The sequence below is a fragment of the Rhipicephalus sanguineus genome, chromosome 2, assembly GCF_013339695.2.
Source record: "Rhipicephalus sanguineus isolate Rsan-2018 chromosome 2, BIME_Rsan_1.4, whole genome shotgun sequence".
Classification (NCBI taxonomy): domain Eukaryota; kingdom Metazoa; phylum Arthropoda; class Arachnida; order Ixodida; family Ixodidae; genus Rhipicephalus; species Rhipicephalus sanguineus.
The window spans coordinates 113,111,009-113,123,870 of NC_051177.1; the positions used below are offsets into that span (position 1 = coordinate 113,111,009).

A 12,862-nucleotide genomic window follows, 5' to 3' on the forward strand; every position below is an offset into this window, starting at 1 on the left:
AGCGAAAGCTGGAAGAGCGGCGTTTCTAGTGCCCGTTGTAAGCTCTCTTGGGGCTACAATACAAGTACACTAGAACGGTACCCACTACGCCATAAATCACAATTTTTGTGAAGATGGGAAGCACCTACTAAGCCATTATTCGTCATCCGGCGGAGAAGCGAGGCACAGGTCTGTAAGGCATTATGTGCACTTTGTTGACGCGACGACTGACGACGATGAAGAATTATGGCTCAGCCCTGTGTAATGGGTCGGAAGGTTTAAACGGCCCACCAGTTATGTAATTTGCATTCGGTGACGCCCGGTCGCTATTTCCCTCGCCCGTCATGCTGTATAACATACGTTGACGTGGGAGAAAGACGGAGGGGGGGGGGGGGAGAACTTTACTGAGACCCCGAGGAAGTGGATCATGCGCTTATGGGCTTCCTTGGCAACCAATACAAGTGCACTTGCGAAGAACCCACTAGGCTATAAATCATTGCAATTTTACTGAGACCCCGAGGAAATGGATCATGCGCTTATGGACTTCTTTGGCAACCAATACAAGTGCACTTGCGAGGACTCACTACGCCATAAATCATTGTAATTTTTGAGAAGTAGGAAAGCAGGCATATGACATTTTTCGTCATGCTACGGAGAGCCGTGGTACCTGCTAAACGAATGTAAGGCATTATGCGCACTTTGTTGATGCTGTGCCTGATGACGATGAAGAATTATGGCAGAGCTCTTTGTAATGGGTTAGAAGCATTCAACAACCTACTCGTTGCGCAATTCGCATTGTTTGACGCCTGGTTACATAAATCGCGTTGTGCGACGCTTGGTGCTTATTTTACTCTTCTACCACGCCATATTGCATATGCTAATGTGGTTCCTTCCCGACATGAAGGCTGTATAGCACCTTTTTGCGAAGCAGTTTCAAGCACCGGCATGGCTCAGAGGTTGAATACTGGGCTCCCACGCAGAGGGCCCAGGTTCGAACCTCGATCCATCCTGGAATTTTTTCTTATTTCGTTTTTTTCTTATTTCGAGCGATACTGGTTACGGACACCGGCGGCGGCGGCGGCGGCGGCGGCAGCGGCGGCGGCGGCGGCGGCGGACAACTACGGCACCAAAAACGGCCGGTGAAATGATCTCATAACAGCTTTCGCTGTAAAAGTTAGGGCAGGCAGGCAGGGAGGAACAGAGGTTTTTTAAATCCTGGGAACGCTTATGCTCAAGGCGGTGAAGCAGCAGGCCGCTGCCACATCGGCACGGGGAGATGAACAAAAATTAAGGCAGCTTCGCTCTAGTGGTGCCAGCCTGAAGGAAGAGCCGAGCTATGCGGTCTGCCTGGTCTCTATTTATTATTGCGATAGCACTTATATGGACAGTCTCGACGGGTTTACCCGTCGCCGTCATGTCCCTTCCGTATGAAGTCCAAACTGACAAGATCCTCCCGCGCATTGTATGTTCTACCGCGGATAAAAGCGCACGAGCGGGGGCGACGAACGCGGCCGAAGCAGAGATCAAACGAGCCGGCTTATTTCCGTAGCTCGGAGGGTGCACGCGATAACATCACCCCGCTCGGGAGGCCTGCCGTCGAAGCGGACAGAAAACGCCCCGCCCGTCTTTAACGAGCCTAAAAACACGCGAGGAGGGGTGTCGCGCGAGCAGCAACCTTGAACTTTGAATCTAAGGGCGCACGCGCTATCTCGACAGCCATCACAGCAGGCGGTTCGTATACGCCTTCTGCGTGCTGCGCTCTCAACGCGAAGTGACTATTCGGAGAGCATTTCTCCCTGGAGCGCCCGTATTGTCTTCCGCCAGCGTTTTGTAGTTACGCGAGATCGGATACAAAACAGTTACCTGCCAGCCTAACTTCGTATAACACTACAATTTCTTGCTGTCGCATTCATTGCTTCGCCCTTGCGGTGAAACTGTGACTTCTTTTTCTATATTTTGCTTCCTGCTTTTATTTCTCTTTTTCTATTTCTCTTTTTCTATCTCATTTTCATATCTGTTTATTTATATTTATGTCTTTCTCTATTTCTAGCTGCCTCTTTTTTTCTACCTCTTACTTTCTCCCTTTTTCTTTATATTTCTTTCGTTGATTCTCTCTCTTTCTCTTTCTGTCTTGCTATTTCCTTTTTCGATTCCTTTTTTGTGTCTGTTTTTTTGTATCTGTATTTCTTTCTCTGTTCTCTATCTTTTCTGTCTGTTTTCCCATTCTTTTTTCTTGTTTTTATTTCTTTCTGTCTCTTTCTTCCTGCCTCTTTTTCCTCTCGCTGTCTCTGTGCTTGTTCTCTGGTCCATCAGAGCTAGTGAATCTCACGCCGAACAAATCGGCGCACATCTTCTGGGAGCGAAGCAGATGATGAACAAGAAGGTGAAGAGAGCGCCTTTATAATGATGAAAGCTTTGTGCTCGGTTTGCACGAGTTATCAGTCTACTTAAACAGCGCCGGTGTTAAAAATTCGATTAGGCTTCTGTCCCGAATGAAACGACCGAAAACATGATGAAGAAGAAAAAAACACATGACTGAGTGATGGAATGTAGAACAAAATAAAGATTTGCAGTACCTTCAATACGCACATGCGAGACGTGATCAGAGCACAAGTTCACAGTAAAGAAGGCACTACGCCATTTCTCCACGCAGCGTAGTGTCAAGGCTGTCACTAGGCACCTAAAGGAAGTGTTGGCGGAAAGAACTCGTGTCTACTAAAGCATGCAGGTTCTAGAGGTTCACAAAATCCTTAATTTATAGAACTTCCTAATTTTTTGCAAGATTGGATTGTATGATAGCTTCAAGGTTAAGTTCAATTAGATATGAATATATTTCACGCAAGTAAAGCTGCTATGGGGGCTAATTGGTGTGAATACATTATTCACACAAGTGAAGGTTTCGTTAGCTCACCATCAATCATCCTATCCCAAAAAGAAAGAGTTCTTAAAAGCAGCTATGATAACTTAGATGCGATGCCTTGCAAGTGGTTTTCGTGGACGGTGACCTTTTCACTCATGCACAACATGTGCTTTTTTGTTTTTCACTTTTCTTGTGGCTTACTTTCTTTTCCTTCCCTGGGTCATACATAAGGAAGTGTGTGGCACAAAAATGTTGCACACAACATAAACCGCGCGTTACGATCTTTTTAACAACATCAGAATGTTCTGAATAAAATATTTTATGCTCACCTACACTTTTGGACGCAGTTGCAGCCGCAAGTAGCACAAAACACATTAGCAGGCCCTTGCGCTGCACGGCTGCAAAAAAAAAGCAAGTGCAATGGTCAACATTCATGCAGTGTTTTTATTATAGGTAGTGCAAAATCAATCTTTGCGAATGTAAAAACTTCCAGCGCTAGGTCATGTCTCCCGCCGGGCTAATTACGTTACACAGCCGATGCCTCGAAATATAGGTAAGTAATTGGCAGAGTGGTAAGAATCTCACGGCATTGGTAACTTCACGAAGACAGTAATATAAATAGAAATGTGAGCAGTTGTTGCCGATAAATAGAAGTAGAATATTCTTTCGCCGTTGAATGCTCTACGCAGCATGTAAGTAAAATAAAATTCTTGAATATCTGTCATAACTACAAGCATATTTCGCAGTTACTGGTTAAATAAATATTTACTATAAATGGCCTCATGTGCTGTATAAGCGTCTTATGTAAAAAACGTGGCTGATCCCTCTGTCATAAGAATCGGTATAACAGGAAAGTGAAACGTGTCTTCAAAGACGTAGTTCAGCGTTTGTTGGGCATTCTATTGCCCCATCGTTGAAGAAATGAATGCTATAGCAACAAATTGTAATGTCACGCGAAGAACGGCAAGCATCTCGAAACTTGCAACGCACTGCTCAAGCAGAAAGGACGCACGGAACGAACATGCACAGGATAAGCACGAACTGTCGCATTTGTAACTTAGTTTTGTGTGAGCAGCGCGCTCCTCCCGCAAAAGCGGTCGCTACACTGAGCGAACTGATCTTCGTGCTCTCAACGCAAACTTGCGGTGAGAGCACAAGACGTACAAACCACCGCCATCAAGAGATAAGCGCGCACGAGCGACCACGCCCTGTAGAGGCCCCACTCATCACGACGCGCGGGGCGTCGATCTTTAAAGCACGCGCTTCGAGCCCTTCGTGCCATCTGGCGAGTGATATCGAAAACACGCTGATGTACCACCGATGTCTGAGTAACAGCACCGGAAAATGGTGTATGTAAACAGGTCGCCGTTAGCCTACCGAAGAACGTGCTTTCTGTGGCCTAATCGTTTCGCGCCGCGCGCTGCGGAGAGAGGGGTCGTAAGTTCGACTCCGGTGACGGACCTTGTTTTTTTCTTTGCCATCTGCTATTCTTTATATTTTACAACGTCTTATCCGTGACGGAAATACGTCAGTGGAGCCGTGGCGGTCCCCGGCATAAAACAATTTCCTGTTAAAAAGCTGAATGAAGTTCGCAGAAGATGGAGCACTATTTCAGATTAGACCTAATTTGCAGAACTTACTTGCGTGCATCACTTCAAATAACCTTGAAGCGCTCAGAGGTACTCGAGTCCCATAATTAGTGAAAATATTCACCGTGATGGCTTTCAATATATTAGTGAGGAAGACCAGGACTCGAAGACTAGATAGGATCAAGACGATGCTGGCCGGTTAGTACTAGCAATCCCATCCTGTCCACTTGTCTTTTGTAGCCTCTATTTTCAGAATTCTGGAACGCGATGCAATACTCAACAGTGCGAAATTAAGGCGAAGCCCGATATGCGCAGAAATACGCATGCCGGTGACGAGAAAAGGGATGAAAGTGGCCGTGGCGCGACAGATCGCTTGGATGATCACTCCGTTTTGCGAATCAAGAAACTGTCGCTCGTCGACGAAAAGTCGTATGAGCGACAAGACAACAGCAAGAGACTAAAACAGTGTGCGCGTGAGTGATGCACTGCCAGCACTGTAAAAAATTGCAGCATATCCACGGGTGAATGATGAAGAGCTTGGCCGAAGCTCCTGAAGTAATTATGGTCTCGGGATCGGCTTCTCGTTGAGCCCGTTTCGCAGCGGCGTCCTTGGCGCGCACCGTCACGGGATCCGCCTGGCTGCCGCCAAGCGAGCGCCCGCCGCTGCGCATCGTTCATGCTCCACCAACGATCCGACACGTACGGGTACGGCGACGATACAGGAGAATGAGAGAGGCGCTCGCTCCACACGCATCCCCGCGCAGCCCGCGCAGCAGCCAATGGGAGAGCAGCGGCACTTCTAGCGCCATCTAGTGTTGATTCACACAAGTGCCATATTGCATACAATTCTATTGGACCAACGCCATCTAGGAAATGAGACGAGAAATGGTGATGACGACACGGATTGTGTACAGCGCCATCTAGAATATCGTCCCTGAACTGCAGTTTGTATGTACTTCTATGAGACAGCTCCATCTGACGTTTACGCCGGACAGAGATACTGCCGTTCACGCCTGACAACGGAGACGTGACAAGGTTAGACTAAGAGCAGCTACGCCCCTAAAACAAGGCTGATCCCTTTGTCATGGCACACTCGGTATAACACGAAAGTGAAACGTGTATTCATAGGCGTAGTTAAGCGATTGTTGTGTATTGGTTCGGCACAAGGGCGAAAGAATGAATTTTATAGCAACAAATTGTAATACCACGCGAAGAACGGCAAGCAGCTCGAAACTTGCAACGTGCTGTTCGAGCAGATAAGACGCACAGAAAGAACATGCACATGATGAGCGCGAACTTACAAATATCACAGCTATACAGTTAAAGCGGGCTGCTCAAACACAAAGGAGGACGCACGAAACGTACGCACAAGTTTACACAGGATGAGCGCGAACTAACTGTCACAGTTGTAACTTCATGTGTGCGAGCAGCGCGCTCCTTTCGTAAAAGCGGCCGCTGCAGTGAGGGAAGTGACCTTCGTGCTCTCTGTAACCTCAACACGAACGTGTGGTGAGAAGACGAGACGTGCAAACCATGCCCCTTCACGAAATAAGCGCGCGTGCATCACGCACCTCCACAGGGCGCACCCCTCGAGCCCTTCGCGCCATCTCGCTAGTGATAACGAAAACTCGCTGAAGTGCCACCGATCTCTGAATCCCGCCTACGGTAAATCGTGTATATAAGTGGCTCGCCGTTACTCTGCTGAAGAACGTGCCGTACGTGGCCGAGTCGCTTCGCGCTGCGGAGCGAGGGGTCGTAGGTTCGACTGCCGGCGACAAATCATTTTTCTTTTTTTCTTTGCCATCTGTTAGTTTATATTTTACAACGTCAAATCCGTGACGGAAATACGTCAGTGGACGCGTGGTGGACCCCAGCATAGAACACTTTCGTTTTAAAACGCAAATCAGCTAACGTTTAGACACACCAGGAGAAAAAAAATGAATGCAAGACGTATCTGGCTAGTTAATCTCTGGAACACCTTCCGTGCTCTAGAGCATCTATAGAAGTGTATGTGAGGGTCCTGGCGTTCCGTCTCTGGCAATATTACGCCTGGAACGCCTACCACGCTCTGGAAGACAGCGCGTGCCAGGTCATGATGATGATAGCTTTCGGATTAAGCAGCCACATTAAGCGAGGCTAAAGCCGCTCCACTGTAAAAAACTCCAGGCCTGCGCTGAAACCGCAGCACAGTCACAGCGAAAGCTGGAAGAGCGGCGTTTCTAGAGTCCGTTGTAAGCTCTCTTGGGGCTACTAATACAAGTACACTAGCAAGGTACCCACTACGCCACAAATCACAACTTTCGTGATGTTGGGAAGCACCTACTAAGCCATAATTTGTCATTCTGCGGAGAAGCGAGGTACCAGCTACACGTCTGCAAGGCATTATGTGCACTTTGTTGACGCGACGACTGATGACGATGAAGAATTATGGCTCAGCCCTTTGTAATGGGTTGGAATTTTTAAACGGCCCACCAGTTGTGCAATTTGGATTGGGTGACGGCCGGTCGCTATTTCCCTCTCCCGCCATGCTGTATAACATACGTTGACGTGGGAGAGAGGGTGGGGGGGGGCGAATAACTTTACTGAGACCCCGAGGAAATAGATCATGCGCTTATGGGTTTCCTTGGCAACCAATACAAGTGCACAAGCGAGGAACCCACTACGCTATAAATCATTGTAATTTTCGATAAGTAGGGAAGCGGGCACTGTGCCATTTTCGTCATTCTACGGAGAAGCGTGGTAGCTGCCAAATGCATGGAAGGCATTATGCGAACTTTGTTGATGCTGTGCCTGATGACGATGAAGAATTATGGCGGAGACCTTTGTAATGGGTTGGAAGTATTCAACAACCTACTCGTTGCGCAATTCGCATTGTGTGAAGCCTGGTTACAGAATTCGCGTTGTGCGACGCTTGGTGCTTATTTTACACTTCTACCATGCTATAATGCATATGTTAATGTGGTTTCTTCCCGACATGAAGCATGTATAGGACCTTTTTGCAAATCAGTTTCAAGCACCGCCATAGCTCAGAGGTTGAATGGATCCCACGCAGAGGGCCCAGGTTAGAACCTCGTTCCATCCTGGAATCTTTTTCCTATTTCGTTTTTTAAATGCGAAGCATTTCTTAGCGAACTTCTGCGACTTTGAGCGTATCTGTCTATCTATTTATCTATCTAGCCGCCTACGACTTTGTGCTCTCCTGGTCGCTTGGTTAATCGAATGTACACCAAAATTGGTATGGCGTAACATGACTGTATGACGAACATCAATGACAAGTCCTAACATGAAAATCATGACACGCAAGTCATGTACAGCATGACTTACGTGTCACGCTCATGGGGCGCTGGCGGCCGTTTCGCTATCTTGATATACCCCGAAATTGGTATTTCGCGACGTGACTGTGTGACGAACATAAAAACACGAGTTAACAGGAAAATCATGACACGCATGTCATGTACAGCATGACTTACGAGCCACGCTCATGGCGCGCTGGCGGCCGTTTCGCTAGCTTGATCTACCCCGAAATTGGTATCTTCCGACGTGACCGTGTGGCGAATATAAATAACAAAAGTTAACATGACAATTATCACACGCATGTCATGTACAGCATGACTTACGTGCCACGCTCATGGCGCGCTGGCGGCCGTTTCGCCAGCTTGATATACACCAAAATTGGTATCTTGTGACGTGACTGTGCGACGAACATAAATAACACGAGCTAACACGAAAATCATGACACGCATGTCATGTACAGCGTGACTTACGTGCCACGCTCATGGTGCGCTGGCGGCCGTTTCGCTAGCTTGATCTATACCCCGAAGTTGGTATTGCGCGACATTACTGTGTGACGAACGTAAATAATAGGAGTTAACATGAAAACCATCACACGCATTGTCCTCAGTGACATACAAGACGATGTGTGCAGCTCTTTGCTGGCTGCTTCGCATTACATCGATTCCCACAATGCGTGGGATCTGCCGGCTTTTTAGGGGCGAAGCTCCTTATAGCGGCACCCGTTCGTCCCTCGTAGCGTAGTATGTAACCAATCTTACGCTTTGACCTGCAAGGTGGTGCCGGTGGGAGATTTTAGGGGCGAAGCTCCTTACAGCGGCACCCGTTCGTCCCTCGTAGCGTAGTATGTAACCAGTCTTACGCTTTGACCTGCAAGGTGGTGCCGGTGGGAGATTTTTTCTGTGCGTTGTTGAACAATAAAAAATTCGCGGCGTTGGCTAAAAGCCGACTTCTTCTGTCTCTCATTCCCATTAGCAGCCATTCTTTACCTCCAAGGTAGTGCCTGTTGAGATTTCTCCTGTGCGTGATTAAACAATAAAAATTTTGTTCAAAACGCCGTTGATAGATGAAATAAGCCAACAAAAGACGCCAGATGTTTTGTAAAAGCAAAGCGAAAGAACGCCAGATGTTTCTAAAGCAAAACGAAAAGACGCCAGCTGCTTAACGAAAGACGCCAGATGTTTTCTAAGCAATGGTTTTCTAAACAATGAAAATTCACAGCGTACATGTAAAATTAAAGTGCGCTGCAAGTCTTCATAACTCATCGAACCTTTAGTATAACGCGACCGATCTCACGTCGGTGATGATGTACTGGGCAGAATTCACGGAAGATTCACGGTTTACCGATGAACCTCCGCAGCTTCGCCCACTCATCATCATTCACTCCGTGGATATGCTGTGATTTTTTTCCTGTGCGTTGTTGAACAATAAAAAATTCGCAGCGTTGGCTAAAAGCCGACTTCTTCTGTCTCTCGTTCCCATTAGCAGCCATTCTTTACCTCCAAGGTAGTGCCTGTTGAGATTTCTCCTGTGCGAGATTAAACAATAAAAATTTTGTTCAAAACGCCGTTGATTGACAAAATAAACCCACAAAAGACGCCAGATGTTTTGTAAAAGCAAAACGAAAGAACGCCAGATGTTTCTAAAGCAAAACGAAAAGACGCCAGCTGCTTAACGAAAGACGCCAGATGTTTTCTAAGCAATGGTTTTCTAAACAATGAAAATTCACAGCGTACATGTAAAATTAAAGTGCGCTGCAAGTCGTCATAACTCATCGAACCTTTAGTATAAACGCGCCCGATCTCACGTCGGTGATGATGTACTGGGCAGAATTCACGGAAGATTCACGGTTTACCGATGAACCTCCGCAGCTTCGCCCACTCATCATCATTCACTCCGTGGATATGCTGTGATTTTTTTCCTACTTCGAGCGATAGTGGTTACGGACACCAGCGGCGGCGGCGGACAACTACGGCGCCAAAAACGGCCGCTAAAATGATCTCATAACAGCTTTAGCTGTAAAAAAAAGATGCAGCTACCCTCGTTCTTTTTGGTGAGATACGGCAACTGCCGCTACGTTCGTCTTTAAATAGGGTCGGACCCGCTTCCTTGGCAGAGTATCACGTAGATCTTCAAAAAACGGCTGTATCATGTGTCTTCCGACGCTCTTTCTGTAAAAGTTTTTCTGCCAGAAACGTGGACATCCAGGTGTGTTGATCTTGGGGACCTGTCACGGTGTACCGTCATGTTGTGCAGTATCCACCGTAGCAGGTTCCTAATTACAGGTAATTAGGACGAAGCACACTTTCTCTGACACACACACACACATACACAGAATATAAATTCTTACAACACCCGCTTTATATACGAGATACAACACAACACTCGCATCATACACAATAAGTACAAGGGTACTATCTAACACTTCAAAGTTAGTAGAAAAGAAGAGAGAAAAGTTGATGTGCGCACATCACCGTTGGCACCTCGCTGTGGAAACCAGAGCGTCCCAGAAGCGACGCTCTGAAGTCTTCGGCTCGGTGCTAGAGGTTCCACGCGGAATCAGGTGGCTAGTCGGTGTGTTGCGAACGCGTTCCGTCGGTACTTCGCAGGATCACTGACGTTTAGGTGCACTGTTCGGCCGTACATGACGTTGCGCCCAACGTTTACAGCAATAATCTTGAAGACTTAATCCATCGGCAGGAGTCAGGATTCCTTCCCCCCATGACTGCTTCTTCCGCCGTTCTCTCCCCGTTCCTCTCGTTTCTCCACGCGCCCCTGCTTTTTTGTTCTTTTAGGGGCGAAGCTCCTTAAGGCGGCACCCGTTCGTCCCTCGTAGTCGTAGTCGTAGTCCGTAACCAGTCTTACGCTTTGACCTCCAAGGTGGTGCCGGTGGGAGATTTTTCCTGTGCGTTGTTGAACAATAAAAAATTCGCAGCGGTAGCTAAAAGCCGACTTCTTCTGTCTCTCATTCCCATTAGCAGCCATTCTTTACCTCCAAGGTAGTGCCTGGTGAGATTTCTCCTGTGCGTGATTAAACAATAAAACTTTTGTTCAAAACGCCGTTGATTGATGAAATAAACCAACGAAAGACGCCAGATGTTTTGTAAAAGCCAAATGGAAGAACGCCAGATGTTTCTAAAGCAAAAGGAAAAGACGCGAGCTGCTTAACGAAAGACGCCAGATTTTTCTAAAGCAATGGTTTTCTAAACAATGAAAATTCACAGCGTACATGTAAAATTAAAGTGAGCTGCAAGTCGTCATAACTCATCGAACCTTTAGTATAAACGCGCCCGATCTCACGTCGGTGATGATGTACTGGGCAGAATTCACAGAAAATTCACGGTTTACCGATGAACCTCCGCAGCTTCGCCCACTCATCATCATTCACTCCGTGGATATGCTGTGATTTTTTTTTATCCTCGTGCCACGAGAGTTTCTCGCGTCGCTCCTCTTCTTCGTTTTCTTCCCGTGGTTTATACTCCGGTGTCACAGCAGCTTTTTTCTTATTTCGTTGCTGTCGTTCATCAATTTTTTTTCCTTTCCCGCACCTACACGCACCACATCACATTACCTCGGAGTTCAAGTTTTTTTTCGAAAAAAAAACAGACAAAGAAAAAATGAAAGGCATGCATAACAACAAGATGGTGTTGAGTAGCAGCATGAATAGCACTTCTGCACGCAGGTGACATCCACTATGACCTACACAACCTAACTATACAACAGTGGGCACTACGAGCAGGTAAACAAATGCAGAACATCTTGTGAGAGCAATGATATTTTACTCTAAACATGCTTTCATTGTAGCATGAATGCCTCATCACCCTAAGCAACCAAGGGCTGTAAAAGGCTGTAAAGTACTCATCATACTCGACTTAGAAAGTTTGCTCCGAAATTTTCGACTCCCTTGATGTGCACGACCCTAAAATCGAACTCTTGCAGCACTAACGCCCAGCGTAGTATGCGTGAATTCTCTAATTTATTCTTGGCTAAATATTTCAATGGTTGATGGTCTGTCTGTACTGTGAACCGCCGACCGTATAAATTCAGGGAAAACCTGCGAATCGCCCACACCAGAGCTAGACATTCTCGCTCAATAGCGGCGTACTTGGTTTCCCTTGGTAGTAATTGAGATAGGGTGAAGGTTACCTTCGTGTTCCTGCATTAAAACAGCCCCCAGAGCGTTGTCTGATGCGTCTGTACGCAGTATAATTCCTTGGAAAAATCGGGCGCACGGAGTATTGGATGCTTTGAGAGTGCCCCTTTTAGTGTTTCAAATGCCATATGATGTTGTGGAGTCCACTGGACGATGTTTCGCGCTTGTTTCCGTGTAAGCTCCGTCAACGGCTCAGCTATTAGAGCGTATTGGTCAATGAACTGATGGTAATAACCGGCTAGGCCCAGGAATGCTCGAACCTGTTTCTTTGTCTGAGGTCGCTCTGCTTGAATTACTTTCTGAAGAGTCGCTGGTAATGGTGCAATCACTCCTGAGCCGATTACGTGTCCAAGGAATGCAATTTCTCTCGCACCAATCTGGCACCTCTCGGGCTTTATAGTAAGCCCAGCATTCTTGATTGTTTTTAACATCATTTCTAACGTAAGCAGGTGTTCCTCCCACGTGTCGGTCGCCACTAAGATATCGTCGATGTAGTGTTGGACGTTTGGTATGCCATCTAATACCTTCCTCATCGAACGATTGAAAACTGCTGATGCTGTTTTAATGCCAAAAGGCATGAAAAGGAAGTGATAATGACCTGATACTGTTGAAAACGCGTTTTCTCCTTCGACAGCTCCGTGAGTGGGACTTGCCAATATCGTTTGACCATGTCAAACTTCGAGAAATACCGCTTTGCACTGACTTCGGCAAAAACCATATCGGTGCGGGGTATTGGCTCTGCGTCTGGGATCAACATGTCGTTCAAGCGGCGAAAGTCGATGCACGTTCTATATGAGCCATCCGGTTTTTTCACCAATACCAAGGGAGAGTTGAACGGAAATGATGATCTTTCAATGATGCCGAGTTTCAACATCTCTTGTATTTCATTTTTAATGACCTGCTTCATGGAAAAAGGTATGGGATATTTTGTGGTATTCAGAGGAATGGCTGAGGTCAGTTGTAAGTCGCAGTGTACCAGTCTCGTCGCAC

General features: G+C 46.8%; 1 protein-coding gene across 1 annotated transcript in view; it reads right to left on the reverse strand.

The window, feature by feature from the left end:
• Nucleotides 1-12,862, reverse strand: part of LOC119383539 (uncharacterized) — a 63,051-nt gene that overhangs the window by 35,649 nt on the left and 14,540 nt on the right. Inside the window, exon 3 of the mRNA XM_037651749.1 lies at nt 3,169-3,237. Coding sequence (XP_037507677.1) covers nt 3,169-3,237 — 69 coding nt within the window. The remainder of the gene's footprint in view (nt 1-3,168; nt 3,238-12,862) is intronic.